This window comes from Podarcis raffonei, chromosome 9 (genome assembly GCF_027172205.1).
Source record: "Podarcis raffonei isolate rPodRaf1 chromosome 9, rPodRaf1.pri, whole genome shotgun sequence".
Lineage (NCBI taxonomy): Eukaryota > Metazoa > Chordata > Lepidosauria > Squamata > Lacertidae > Podarcis > Podarcis raffonei.
The window spans coordinates 60,566,819-60,581,523 of record NC_070610.1 but is presented as its reverse complement, the minus strand read 5'-3'; the positions used below and the strand labels follow the sequence as shown (position 1 = coordinate 60,581,523).

General features: G+C 43.2%; 2 protein-coding genes across 5 annotated transcripts in view; one reads left to right on the top strand and one right to left on the bottom strand.

Moving 5' to 3' along the window:
• Nucleotides 1-14,705, top strand: part of RAP1GDS1 (Rap1 GTPase-GDP dissociation stimulator 1) — a 98,747-nt gene that overhangs the window by 33,303 nt on the left and 50,739 nt on the right. For 3 of the 4 annotated variants that reach the window (XM_053404014.1, XM_053404013.1, XM_053404016.1), the window contains exon 2: nucleotides 153-263. In XM_053404014.1, coding sequence (XP_053259989.1) covers nucleotides 153-263 — 111 coding nt within the window. The remainder of the gene's footprint in view (nucleotides 1-152; nucleotides 264-14,705) is intronic. The other variant, XM_053404015.1, reaches the window with a different exon arrangement.
• TSPAN5 (tetraspanin 5) overlaps nucleotides 14,604-14,705 on the bottom strand; it is a 131,410-nt gene continuing 131,308 nt past the window's right edge. The window contains exon 8 of the mRNA XM_053404025.1: nucleotides 14,604-14,645. Within this exon, the coding sequence (XP_053260000.1) occupies nucleotides 14,619-14,645 (27 nt within the window). The 3' untranslated portion in view covers nucleotides 14,604-14,618. The remainder of the gene's footprint in view (nucleotides 14,646-14,705) is intronic.

Here is a 14,705-nt window from a genome sequence, read left to right as displayed (position 1 = left end):
GCATCAGGGAATGGGAGAGATAAAATAGTCAATGTCTTTTGTCGGCGCACTTGTTGGCATCACCTTATCTATGTTGATTTGCACTTTAAGCCCATAAGCTACAATTGACAGACCAGGACACTGATTTTGCTTTCTCCTTCATGTTATCCAAGCAGATAATCTAAGCGATGCCTTGAAGAAGCTGAAGATAACAGCTGTTGACAGCACAGCTGATAGCTTGGAGGGGTGCTTGGACTGTCTGCTTCAAGCTCTGGCTCAAAACAGTAAGTTTTATTGTTCCCTCCAATTTCATACCATATGATTCAATCAATAAATGATTATGGAGGTAATAAGTGTATCAAATGGAATAAATCTGTAAGTGGAACTGGCGCAATAGCTGTTTACGTTGAACAGAAATAGCAGAGGGTGAGGGAGACTTTAGAAACAAGAAAACTAAAACCCGGATATTAACAACAGCCAGACTATGGACCTGCAGATAAACCTGCACCCCAAGTCTCCACTGAGAAAAGTCTGCCCCCCCTTTTAAGATCTGTGCTTTATTATTAAGTTGGAAAGCTATCAGAATAATTTTGTGACACCAAGCCGTAGAATTCTGTATGAGAAAATGCAATTGTGGAGTCACAGTCACAAATAATGCTGGCTGCATTATTATTATTATTATTATTATTATTATTATTATTATTATTATTAACTTTGTGGAACAGAAAAGAATAGAAATACATGGAAAATAAACAGAAGGTACATGAAAGACAACTCACCAGAGCAGTAACTGAACACTACTGGCCTAGACTAGTGTGATGTTCGAGGCAGACTGTCATCTATATGCATCTCAAAAGTAGGGGCATGTTAGGAGACATAATAATGTTTCTGTCTCTGGAGTGTATTGTCGCCTCCCCAAACAATTTGGGGGTGATCCCTCCTGTGGGGTAGACAGGAGGAAAAGGTGGTGATAATAATGATGCACCCCAACAAAAACCCAACAACTTGGGAACAAAGAAAAGAAGAAGAAGAAGAAGAGTTTGGATTTGATATCCCGCCTTTCACTCCCTTTAAGGAGTCTCAAAGCGGCTCACATTCTCCTTTCCCTTCCTCCCCCACAACAAACACTCTGTGAGGTGAGTGGGGCTGAGAGACTTCAGAGAAGTGTGACTGGCCCAAGGTCACCCAGCAGCTGCATGTGGAGGAGCGGAGACGCGAACCCGGTTCCCCAGATTACGAGACTACCACTCTTAACCACTACACCACACTGGCTCTCCAGCTGATAATAATGACGATGATGAGGCCTTTGAACTGCACTGCCCCTTGGGCAGAAGCAGCAGAAAGGTGAAGATGATAGTGATAATAATGATGCCTTTGTGCTGGGTCTCTCCCCCCCCCCCAAGAATTTTGGAACAATCAGGAAAAGAGTGTTAATGATGATGGTGATAATAACGGAGGTACCTCTGTACTGGGCTTCCCCATTCCAGCCATTTAGAAGTAGTTCCTGCTGTAGGGCATTCAGCAGCAACAGAAGCTATATCCTTCTCAACACACCCACATACTCAGCTGAGAACCATCTCCAGCAGCTGCCTACTGTAGGCAGCAAGACAAATACAGCCGCAACAGGGGGATTCCTGCATTTCTTCGCCCACCCCCACATTTTCAAAACGTTCCTTGAGCAGCTGTGTACTAGCTCTTCTGTGCAACTGTCCTGGCTCCCGTCCAGCTTGAAGCAGCAGCCCGAGTTCAAGGAGTTCAGGATCAAGGGAAGGAGGTTGGAACTGCAAGGAAGCAGCAGAGTTGTCCTCACGAGGCGGCATGTCCATCTGCTACTCTTCTGAAGATGTGGCAAGGCATGCTCACTTGTGAGGCTCTTGTGCCTTGCAAGACTGCCAAGAGTGCAGACACTCACTGAGTCGGCAAAGATGCAGCTGTTCATATGAGTCTGTGGCCAGGTCCTGAGTGACCAGACTGTGGGCTCATCATCAGACTTGGCTCCTCCACCCCTAACGGTTGACTGATGCCCTCTCTGGGTTCTGTTGCTACGTTCCTTTCTCCAGAAGGGAAGAGAGTCTGGCTTCCCCTACTGGGGCAACCAGATCTGGAGGAAGTAAAAGTATGCCCACCTTTTTTAGCCCCAGTTCTCCAGTTTCAGCCTCCCCCACCTCACATTATTTTCATCATCATCATCATCCTTCCACTCCACTCCTGAGCTTTGGGACATATGAGAGCAGGCAGCAAAATGAGTAATAGGAAATTCCCCCACTCCCCCCCACACACACCTCAGCACAAAATATTTTTTGAAGCCTCTCAAGTGCTTGCCCACTGATGGCTCGACGTGGTTGGCAGGCAGCAAAATAAAGCAAACCAAGCAGCAAATGGGTGGATCCTGCTGATCTTTCCATAACCGTATTTCCATGCTTTGGAGGACCTCGGGGATTCCCTTCTCCTGGTGTCCAACAAATCATTTCTTGACTTCACTCATTTACTGAAAACACTGGCAGGATAAGAGCAATACCTTGTCAATACTGGCTATTACTAAATTTAATCAACGGATGGTTTAAAAAATGTCCGCAATTTAACTTTGAAGGAAAAGAGAAATTATTTTGTTTATGTCAGGCATAGACAAACTCGGCCCTCCAGATGTTTTGGGACTACAGCTCCCACCATCCCTGACCACTGGTCCTGTTAGCTGGAGATGGTGGGAGTTGTAGTCCCAAAACATCTGGAGGGCTGAGTTTGCCTACGCCTAGTTTACATAGGTCAAAATGGGGATATTTCTTCTAGTGATGTCTTACAGGAAACTACGTTATACCAGGGTTGCAATACCCACTTGGTCATGAAGCTCACTGGGTGAACCTTGGGTTAGTAACTATCTCTCAGAATAGCCTACCGTGCAAAGTTGTTTTAAGGATAAAAATAGGGGGCGGGAACCATGTATGCCACCTTGAGCTCCTTGGAGGAAGGGTGGGGTATAAATGTAACAATAACAAAATAAATAAATTCAGCTTGGTGACTGGCAACAGCTCTCTAGCATTTCAGGCAGTTGACAGTGCATTTGCTGTGCAGCTGAACCAGGGTCCCTTCCCAAATACCTTTCTTGAACTCTACATGTAATGCTCCAGCTGTGTCCAATGTATTGGTTGCCATAATGAATCCTTTCTTGTTAGAAGGTGCTAAAAATTGTCATTTATTATACAGTTTGATCGCCCTATGCAATTCCACCCCATCTTATTTGGACAACAGTTGCTCCTGAAAATTCAGACCTTGGCCTTATTAGTCTTGGAAGATACTGAATTATTTGTTGGATCATTTTTGTCCTCAGTTTTTCAGCTTGGCCTCCTAATGAGGCTGCTAACATATTAATCTCAGTTATGGAAACATCTCCTACTGGGACTAAACTCTCAAACAGCCATCAGCTCATGGTCCCAAGATGGTCAGCCATCAACTGAACCATCGACCTGAAAACTTATAATTGGCTAAGCCAACCAAGTTTATCCTGTTTTCCATAGATTGTCTAGTGAGGTTTAATATTGTGTCAATGAAGGTTGTTTTTTTTTTAAGACACCAGATGAGTCTTGAATGCAGAGTTAAATCTTAAATTCTGGCTTATTTACAAAGAAACAAAAATAAAGTCTCCTGTTAACAAAAACTTATTTTGAAGGATATAATTTCCTTTTATTTAAACCATTTTTATCCTGCCCTTCACACTATGGTAGCTTCTAGCAGTCAAAACTAGCTGTCTCTGTTTGAACATTCCTTGTTCTGAGTTGAAGTTGGTAGTGACCAAGCGCAGAGTCTCCTTGGTGGTGGTGGACTGCTTGTGAAACACTCTACCAGGGGCCCACAGCTGGTACTAACTCTTTTCAGTCTTTTGGGTGCTAGATAAAAACACTGGGTTGTATCCAGCTACATTCTACTCAGACAAGACCAATTTAAATTAAGTTAGTCATGTCTGTTAACTCTAATGAGTCTACTCTGATTGAACTAGCATTGGTTAAAACTGTTGCTCTCCCAAGATCTTTGTGAATTTATTCCGTTGCCGTATCTCCAAGTCTATGGTACTTTATTTTGTGTTATTGTTGTTGCTTCTGCCTCCATTTTATTTCATTTCATTTTTATTACAGTGGAACCTCGGGTTAAGAACTTAATTCATTCTGGAGGTCCATTCTTAACCTGAAACTGTTCTTAACCTGAGGTACCACTTTAGATAATGCCCCCCCCCCGCTGCTGCGCCGCCAGAGCACGATTTCTGTTCTCATCCGGAAGCAAAGTTCTTACCCCGAGGTACTATTTATGGGTTAGCAGAGTCTGTAACCTGAAGCGTCTGTAACCCGAGGCACCACTGTAATTGCTTTCTGCCTTATAAGATTTTAAAGCAGTGGTTGTCAAACTTTTTTCCTCTGGGCTGCACTTTCAGAATAAAATTTGCTCGCACTACACTGAATTTTTTATTGGTAAGAAACACATTGGAAAACAAAAAGAAACAACTCCTAGCAGTGCTTGAATTGTAACATAGAGCACAACTACTTTATAATATGAGCATGGGACACCCAGAAAGTATAAAACAATCCAGGTACATAGGAAAATGTATCATTCCCAAAATATAATCATAAACAAGTGTTCTCCAGCACTCAGTTTGAACGGTGATTCTAGATCGCATCTAGGATTGTCCTCAGTATCACTTGATGCGCTTGCTCTCATTTTGAGAAGATTTCTATCCATATTCTGCAAATTAAAGAAATTATTTTGATAAGATATGATACTGTACTCCCCTTCATGGATCACTGCCTTGCCGTGGTGAAGGGGCTTGAAGAACTCAGAGAAGCTATGAACTATGCTGAGCAGGGCACCCAAGATGAACAGGTCATAGTGGAGAGTTTTGACCAAACGTGATCCACCTGGAGGAGGAACCGGCAAGCCACTCCAGTATCCCTGCCAAGAAAACTCCATGGACAAAGACAACAGGCATATAAAAGTTATGACGCTGGAAGATGAGCCCCTCAGGTCGGAAGGTGTCCAACATGCTACTGGGGAAGAGCGGAGGACAAGTACAAGTAGATCCAGAGCTGATGAAGCGGCCGGGCTAAAGCCGAAAGGACGCTCAGTTGCGGATATGCCTGGAAGCGAAAGGAAAGTCCAATGCTGTAAAGAAAAATATTGCATAGGAACCTGGAATGTAAGAACCATAAACCTGGGTAAGTTGGATGTAGTCAAAAATGAGATGGCAAGAATAAATATTGACATCCTGGGCATCAGTGAACTAAAATGGACGGGAATGGGTGAATTCAGTTCGGATGACCATCATATCTACTACTGTGGGCAAGAAACCCGCAAAAGAAATGGAGTGGCCCTCATAGTCAACAAAAGAGTGGCAAAAGCTGTACTGGGATGCAATCTCAAAAATGATAGAATGATCTCGATACGAATCCAAGGCAGACCTTTTAACATCACAGTAATCCAAGTTTATGCACCCACTACTGGTGCTGAAGAAACTGAAATTGACCAATACTATGAAGACTTACAACACCTTATAGAAGTGACACCAAAGAAGGATGTTCTTCTCATTATAGGGGATTGGAATGCTAAAGTAGGGAATCAAGAGATAAAAGGAACAACTGGCAAGTTTGGACTTGGAGAGCAAAACGAAGCAGGGCAAAGGCTAATAGAGTTCTGTCAAGAGAACAAGCTGGTCATCACAAACACGCTTTTCCAACAACACAAGAGACGACTCTACACGTGGACATCACCAGATGGGCAGCATCGAAATCAGATTGATTATATTCTCTGTAGCCAAAGATGGAGAAGCTCTATACAGTCAGCAAAAACAAGACCTGGAGCTGACTGTGGCTCAGATCATCAGCTTCTTATAGCAAAATTCAAGCTTAAACTGAAGAAAGTAGGAAAAAACACTGGGCCGGTAAGATACAATCTAAATCAAATCCCTTATGAATACACAGTGGAAGTGAGGAACAGGTTTAAGGATTTAGATTTGCTGGACAGAGTGCCGGAAGAACTATGGATGGAGGCTCGTAACATTATACAGGAGGCAGCAACGAAAACCATCCCAATGAAAAGGAAATGCAAGAAAGCAAAGTGGCTGTCCAATGAGGCCTTACAAATAGCGGGGGAGAGAAGGCAAGCAAAATGCAAGGGAGATAGGGAAAGATACAGGAAATTGAATGCAGATTTCCAAAAAATAGCAAGGAGAGACAAGAAGGCCTTCTTAAATGAGCAATGCAAAGAAATAGAGGAAAACAACAGAATGGGAAGAACCAGAGATCTGTTCAAGAAAATTGGAGATATGAAAGGAACATTTCATTCAAAGATTACCATAATAAAGGACAAAAGTGGTAAGGACCTAACAGAAGCAGAAGACATCAAGAAGAGGTGGCAAGAATACACAGAGGAATTATACCAGAAAGATATGGATGTCTCGTACACCCCAGGTAGTGTGGTTGCTGACCTTGAGCCAGACATCCTGGAGAGTGAAGTCAAATGGGCCTTAGAAAGCACTGCAAATAACAAGGCCAGTGTAAGTGATGGTATTCCAGCTGAACTATTTAAAATTTTAAAAGATGATGCTTTTAAAAGAAGGGCAGTGCTAAAGAATGCTCCAACTACCGCACAATTGCACTCATTTCACACGCTAGCAAGGTTATGCTTAAAATTCTACAAGGAAGGCTCAAGCAGTATGTGGACCGAGAACTCCCAGAAGTGCAAGCTGGATTTAGAAGAGGCAGAGGAACCAGAGACCAAATTGCAAACATGCGCTGGATTATGGAGAAAGCTAGAGAGTTCCAGAAAGACATCTACTTCTGCTTCATTGACTATGCAAAAGCCTTTGACTGTGTTGACCACAGCAAACTATGGCAAGTTCTTAAAGAAATGGGAGTGCCTGATCACCTCATCTGTCTCCTGAGAAATCTCTATGAGGGACAAGAAGCTACAGTTAGAACTGGATATGGAACAACTGATTGGTTCAAAATTGGGAAAGGAGTACGACAAGGTTGTATTTTGTCTCCCTGGTTATTTAACTTATATGCAGAATTCATCATGCGAAAGGCTGGGCTGGATGAATCCCTAGCCGGAATTAAGATTGCTGGAAGAAATATCAACAACCTCAGATATGCAGATGACACAACCTTGATGGCAGAAAGTGAGGAGGAATTAAAGAATCTTTTAATGAGGGTGAAAGAGGAGAGCGCAAAATATGGTCTGAAGCTCAACATCAAAAAAACGAAGATCATGGTCACTGGGCCCATCACCTCCTGGCAAATAGAAGGGGAAGAAATGGAGGCAGTGAGAGATTTCACTTTCTTGGGCTCCATGATCACTGCAGATGGTGACAGCAGCCACGAAATTAAGAGACGCCTGCTTCTTGGGAGGAAAGCAATGACAAACCTAGACAGCATCTTAAAAAGTAGAGACATCACCTTGCCAACAAAGGTCCGTATAGTAAAAGCCATGGTTTTCCCAGTAGTGATGTATGGAAGTGAGAGCTGGACCATAAAGAAGGCTGATTGCCGAAGAATTGATGCTTTTGAATTATGGTGCTGGAGGAGACTCTTGAGAGTCCCATGGACAGCAAGAAGATCAAACCTATCCATTCTGAAGGAAATCAGCCCTGAGTGCTCACTGGAAGGACAGATCCTGAAGCTGAGGCTCCAATACTTTGGCCACCTCATGAGAAGAGAAGACTCCCTGGAAAAGACCCTGATGTTGGGAAAGATGGAGGGCACAAGGAGAAGGGGACGACAGAGGACGAGATGGTTGGATAGTGTCTTCGAAGCTACCAGCATGAGTTTGACCAAACTGCGGGAGGCAGTGGAAGACAGAAGTGCCTGGCGTGCTCTGGTCCATGGGGTCACGAAGAGTCGGACACGACTAAACGACTAAACAACAACAATGATACTGTACTACACTGAAATATTTAAAGGGAACTGAACCAGACCTTGTAAAAACTCTGTTCTTTATTCTTGTCAATGTTACGTCATAGAGTTGGCACCTGGAATTGGATACCAACTGCTGGAGTATCTGCACTTAATTCAAGATGCTGGTTTTCAGACCTGAGGTAATAGGCTGTTCACCCTAATAACTATAGAGATTCCGGATTAGAAGATTATTCCAACCTTTGGCCTTTGTGTGACTTTCATAAGTCACCAACACTCCAACAGAGACAAAAAAAATCTTTTAATGAAATCCTCTGACTAGCCTAAAAAGAAAATGTCTGGCATTTCCAGTAGTTTAACAATCTTGCTGGGTCCCAACAGTTCCCTTACATGTTGTTATTCCCCCTTCCTGAGCAAGGAAAGCAAAAGAAGGTCTGGTTTGATGGATTCTCATCTGCCCTTTTCCTAGTTGGTCTCCCCTGTGGCTCATTACCTTCCATATTCTGTAGTGCTATCTGTACCAAACAAAAGGCTTATAAGGAGGGCGTTTCACACACATCTAGCCTCCAGGAATTTTCCAGGGAACAACAGATGGGTGTTCTCTTTCCAATGGTGGAATTGCTGCAATTACTTCGTGCTTCCTGCGGTAGGGCTGACTGTGACAGCTGTGGGCAGGCGTCTGTCTCTCACTCTCAAATGCACATGCTCAACTTCAAATGAACTAGGGTGTGTGTGTGTGTGTGTGTGTGTGTGTGTGTGTGTGTGTGTGTCTTAACAGGGTGAGAAAGGGAGCTTGCATTGGCAGAGCCTGCAAAATATGATATGCCGGGTGCGGGGAATTAACAGATTTAGTTGGAATGGGTGCTAGATCCTTCTAAGTATCCAAAAAGGCTCTGCTCGGTTTTATTATTGTATTTACTGCATTTAATACCCCAGTTTTTGATCCTGAAGGTTTAAAATAACAAATCAGTAAAGAAGAATACACTGTAAAGTAAAATACAGAAATAAAAATGGTATAAACTGTGGTTTTAAAAGACAGCAGCAGCACGGGGGGGGGGGGGGGAGAGACCAGCAACTGATCCTTAAACATCTGTACCAGAATCCATTTTTAAACGATCAAGATTTTACCACTCACCAGAAAACAAGTGATGATTGAGCCACATTAAGGTTGTTGTTTTGCCTCAGTGTACATTGTTTTACATTTGCTTACATTTGCCATTTTACTACCGATTTTGTTTTAACCATTTTGAACAAATTGGTGTCAGCAGCAAACTTGGCCTACCTCATTGTTTATCCCTAACATTGACGAACAGCTTAAAAAGCAAAGGTCCCAATGCTGATCCATGGAGAACTCCACTCTTTGGTTGGTAGAGCTTGAGACTCTTGTTAATCTCAGGGTTGTGGATTTGAGCCCCATGTTGGGTGAAAGATTCCTGCATTGCAAGAGTTTGGATTAGATGTTCCTCCTGGTTCCTTCCAACTCTACTATTCTGTCATTCCTTACATTGGAAGAACTGCCCATTATTCCTATTCTTTGCTTCCTGTTCCTTAACCAGTTACTGACCCATAAAATAATCTCTCCTCTTATTCCATGACTTCTAAGTGCCAGTTATCAAAGTACCTTGCAGTGCTGGCCAGGTTCCTATAAGGTGGGATTATATTTACTTTTTACTGAGGAATGAAATGGAATGGAATTCTGTCAGTGCTGGTTTGCTTGCATTTCTGTGGTGGGGGTGGGAAACCTGTGAAATTTGGTTTTTTGTCTTTTAAATGCAAACTGAGAATCTAGGGAAAGGACTTTAAATAATGATTGAGGAAGTCATACTTCCTGCTCCCCCCACCACTCTATTGTTGCAGCCTGTTGATATCAAGGAAATAATCACTATGCCATAAGCCCAAGGGTCAGCAAAAATTTTCAGCCGTGGGCCAGTCCACCTTCCCTCAGACCATGTGGTGGGCCAGGCTATATTTGGGGGGGGGGGGGTGAACGAATTCCTATGCCCCACAAATAACCCAGAAATGCATTTTAAATAAAAGGACACATTCTACTCATGTAAAAATACACTGATTCCCCGACCGTCTTTGGGCTGGATTTAGAAGGTTATTGGGCCGCATCCGGGCCTTAGGTTGCCTACCCCTGCCATAAGCAGTTGAGTGTGTAGTGTTCTCTCCTCCCCCCACCCCCCATTAGTTTCCTCTCTCCCCACCATTATTGGCTCTGAAACAGGAGATGTGTGTGAACTTAAGATGCAAAAACCCACAGTACAGGGTCAGGTGTTCATATATCGATCAGTTAGGAATCCAAGCAGCCTCTGAGAGAAAGCAAATGAAGCATTGGCATAGAACTCTCTGGAAGAAGAGAAATACAGAGATTTTACGTGCTTGTGAAAACCTTCCTAAGTGCCATCTTGTGAGCTTGCATTTGTAATGCAGATCACAGTTTAGTTTTGAAGAATGAGTACCCTTTGTGTTTAAACTTGTAAGGTTATGTGTGTCCTTTTTAACAAAGAAAGAAGATTGAGTACGAATGTGCGACATTGACAGTAGATGTGTGTTTCATCTTTTTGTCCATTCTCCCCGCATCCCCAGTTTAGCTATGCAATATCTTCTGTTCAGCGTTTCTGGGTGTGTTACAAGTAGTTTTGCAATCATGTTTTTCACCAAGCATTGTTATGTTGTGTTGTGTTGTCTGAAATTAGTTTGTATCTGTCATCATCATCATCTGTTGGTTGCTATTGTGTTTTAATGTTGTATTTATGTATATATTGTATATGATGTATATTCTTTTTGGGTGGTTGATATTACCATGTTGGTTGAAACAACAGCAAAAATAAACAAAACAAAATGAAGCAATATTACACTGCATCCCAATCTCTGAGCTTTGAGAGACACCAAGTTCTTCTCCAGGGTTCAGCTTCCTTAGAATGAAGGAATGAAGTCTTTAGGATATATGGTTTTATTTACATATATACACAACCTGAGCATAGGATGGAAGGGCTCACAGCATTAACGCCCCAAAAGCTCTTGCTCCTCCATTCATCACAGCTTTAGAATCCAGCACAGAACAGTTTCTGACTCTAGTTTTGTGCTCTCACACACTACGCTGGCTATTGTTCTCCTAAGTAGCAGGTACATGATGCCGTGGGTCAGGGAAAGGCAGATAGCAGGACCTGCACCCATTGCAAGGGAAGAGGCTTCTAGCATAATCCATTGTTGCTGTCCCCTGGGTCATAGCTTTCAGGCACCTTACGTACCATCTGTCATGGTCACTTTACTACATTTGTCTTTTACTACAGTGGAGGGAAGAACATCCCTTCCATGAAATCCATTCTGGGTACAAATGCTCCTTCACTTTGTATTAAGTTACCTGGGGAGTGAAGTTGGGTCTCTTTACATAGTGGGCATCCAATAAAAAGCCACGGAGGAGCCAATTTAAACCCATGTTCTCTGTGCCTGTTCTTATTTCACTTTTGGTCAAGTTATGGTGAAGGCCTTGAGTTTCAGATCCTGAAACCTTCCTATAATGTCAGAATGGGTTGTGGCAGGGTAAGTGTTCAGATTATTTCCCCCCCCCCCATTTTTAGATTGAGTTTTGAGTTATAAAGAAAAGCAGGCAAGGCACATACAGTCCTTTGATGGGGAAGTGCCTTTGTGAATTCTTCAGCCTGAAGGTCCAGGTTCAGATGTGCCCATATCCTCAACATTTGATATGGGGTGTTCCTCTTCTTTCCTTCCACACCCTGCCCACACAGACACTTCTGAAGTCTGCCATTTTACATAGTATTAAGGAGTTTATGTTGCGGTAATGAAATGAAATGCAGTATTAATTTCTCCATTAAAATTAGTCTTGTATCCAGCTCTTGAGAGATATTTATTGCACCCCAAGACTTGGTGTTTCGTATAAAACTTTGACAGTACTTGTTGGGAGCGGGTGGTATATTGGAGTAAAAACTAATGCTATTCCTCCTAATTGATGACCACCTAATTGACAACCACTGAAATGCCATGACACTGAATGGCATTATTACTATTTTTTCCTCAATTATATTCAATATGATTTTAGTGATAATTATGCATGTGGTTAAATATTGCTGCTAGAATACAGTGTGTTAAAGAAAACGAGCATGGTCTGAAGAAAGGTCCATATGTTTTGTGAGTTGCCCTCTTCTAAGTTGGGGAATAGTCCCTACTTATAGTGAGCAATGTTATGCACCCGCATTTGAGGCCCCCTATGCCCCTATGGGGACGCGGGTGGCGCTGTGGGTAAAAGCCTCAGCGCCTAGGGCTTGCCGATCGAAAGGTCGGTGGTTCGAATCCCCGTGGCGGGGTGCGCTCCCGCTGCTTGGTCCCAGCGCCTGCCAACCTAGCAGTTCGAAAGCACCCCCGGGTGCAAGTAGATAAATAGGGACCGCTTACTGGCGGGAAGGTAAACGGCGTTTCCGTGTGCTGCGCTGGCTCGCCAGATGCAGCTTTGTCACGCTGGCCACGTGACCCGGAAGTGTCTGCGGACAGCGCTGGCCTCCGGCCTCTTGAGTGAGATGGGCGCACAACCCCAGAGTCTGTCAAGACTGGCCCGTACGGGCAGGGGTACCTTTACCTTTATGCCCCATGACTCACTGGATTATAGCTGAGGTTTAACAGAACCTTCTTATAGCCAGTAGTGTACAATTGGAAACAGTAAATAGGAAATAGAATAGCTGGCTCTTTCAAGCAACTTACATTTTCAGATGCAATCTTACACAGATGTGTTTCCTTCATGTTCTTTATAGGCTGGGGGGGGGCAAAAGGTGAGTGGGTCAGATACCTTATCACATTGTCGTCGTCATTGCATACTTCTCTCATTTTTATGCTAGGTCACAGGTCTCCTTTTTCTGCAAAGCCCCCCCCCTCCCCAGTTGCTAAAAGAGCAAGATGAATGTGTTACATTGTGTTGCATGCGGCTGATCATAACTTTTTTATACATTCGTCCTCTTCTCCTTTGATAAGTGCATGTGGGAGGGATATGATGAAGCCAAGATAATTTTCTGCAGCGTTTGCTATAGATTTGGAACACCTTTGCAATTATGGTGCATACTTTCTTTCCCCTCTAAAGGGATAAATCACACATATTGCTGGGTTAATAAAATTGGGCTGGCCGGGGGAGGGAACTTGGGTATGAATGACTCAATTTTAAGGTGGATGCTGTATCCTCTGGCTACATCAGTGCTAGCATTTTTACAATAGGCATAGCACAGCCAGAGCAGTGGTAGAAACGACACTTAACACTGGCATGCCACAATGTTGCTGCTGTTTAAAAAGCATTTGTTGAGGATGGAACTGGAATAAAAGCAGTTTCCTCACACGGTGTACAGGGGTGACTAATCTGTGACTGCCCCCTCCTACTAATCTATGACCATCATCATCCCTGACCATTGGCCAATCTGGCTGCAGCTGATGAGAGTTGGAGTCCAGGAAGATCTGGAGGACACCAGGTTAGGCACCCCCGGTATACAGCCTTGTATCTAACTACTCACTAGAATTTCATGCAACTGAGTGAGCAGGCAGGTGGAGAAATTGCCCTGCCCCCCCCCCATATCTCAGTCTACTGTGTTCCATGCTGACTGCAAGTGAAAGGAAGCATCTTTTCTGTGGCCACCAAGGAAACATGTTGGCTGATGAGGAATGGTAGGCTAGTTAATTCAAAAAGCAAAACAAAACAGGTAGTAACTTTATTGGCTTTGTGTATAAGGTTGATTATAATCCCATTGTCTTCACCAGTTTCCTGTCTAGGTACTAGCAATGCCCAGATGGGCTTAGCTTCAGAGATGGCACTACATATTTAACCTTCAGAGCAGGAGTGGGAAACCTTTGGCCCACCAGATGTTGCCCTAGCAAGCATGGCCAGTAGCCAGGGATGGTAAAAAGATGTGCAATATCTAGAGTGCCAAAAGTTCCCCCATACCTGCATTAGAGCATTCTTCGGAAATTAGATTTTCAAGAAAGTAATCATAACCTATAAGTAGTAGGGATAAGGAGACTCCTAAGAGAGAATCAAATGACAGTAGACAACTAGATTTAGTATTTTGCCATCTTGGCTTAGATGTAAAAATGTATTTAGTGGTTATTCTAAATAATGCATGTTTGAAAGTTTGGAGTGTCATTTCCTACATTGCCATTGTACCTAGATTCTTTGCAGCCAAACCAAATATTCTAGAAATGAAGACTCAAGAGTTTTTGAGGCCAAATATCATGCTCCACATTGTCAAACAAATAGTTCTGGAATTCTCTTCGGTAGTGTGTGTGTACAAGCACATGTATGTGTTTATTTTAAGCAACTCCTTCACCTGAATAGGATTCTGTGGTCCTTTCCATAGGTTTGCCAAGTTTCAAATCAGCCTTTGCAAGGGTGAAAGCCAAAGGACACTTATTAATAAGAAAGCATCCAATCACTCAAGGCTTCACAAAGGAGAAAAACACAGAGAGACTTTGAGCAACAGTTCTCCATTGTTGGCATTTTGGGTTCACAAGTTTGGTTACATAAAAGCAAGCACATGGGTGAAAATCAGCAGGCAGTGTTGCTCATCAGGTCAGATTGCATTATGCTGATGAACCCCTCTGGACTAGCAGTCTGAGTCAATGTTTACAGCAGTGGCTAGAAGGCAGAAATGTCCATCATTATTCCAGATTTCCCTCGTTGACTTGCCCCATCAGATTTTAGGGGAAGAATAATGGGTCTTGAATGCCCTCTTGTCTCTCCTCTGGTTCTAGCTAAACTGGAAATGTTTCAGCCGGTTGCTGCAGGGATGAGATATGGTAAGGATTAGGCTACTGCACTCAGTATGAACTTAATAAAAA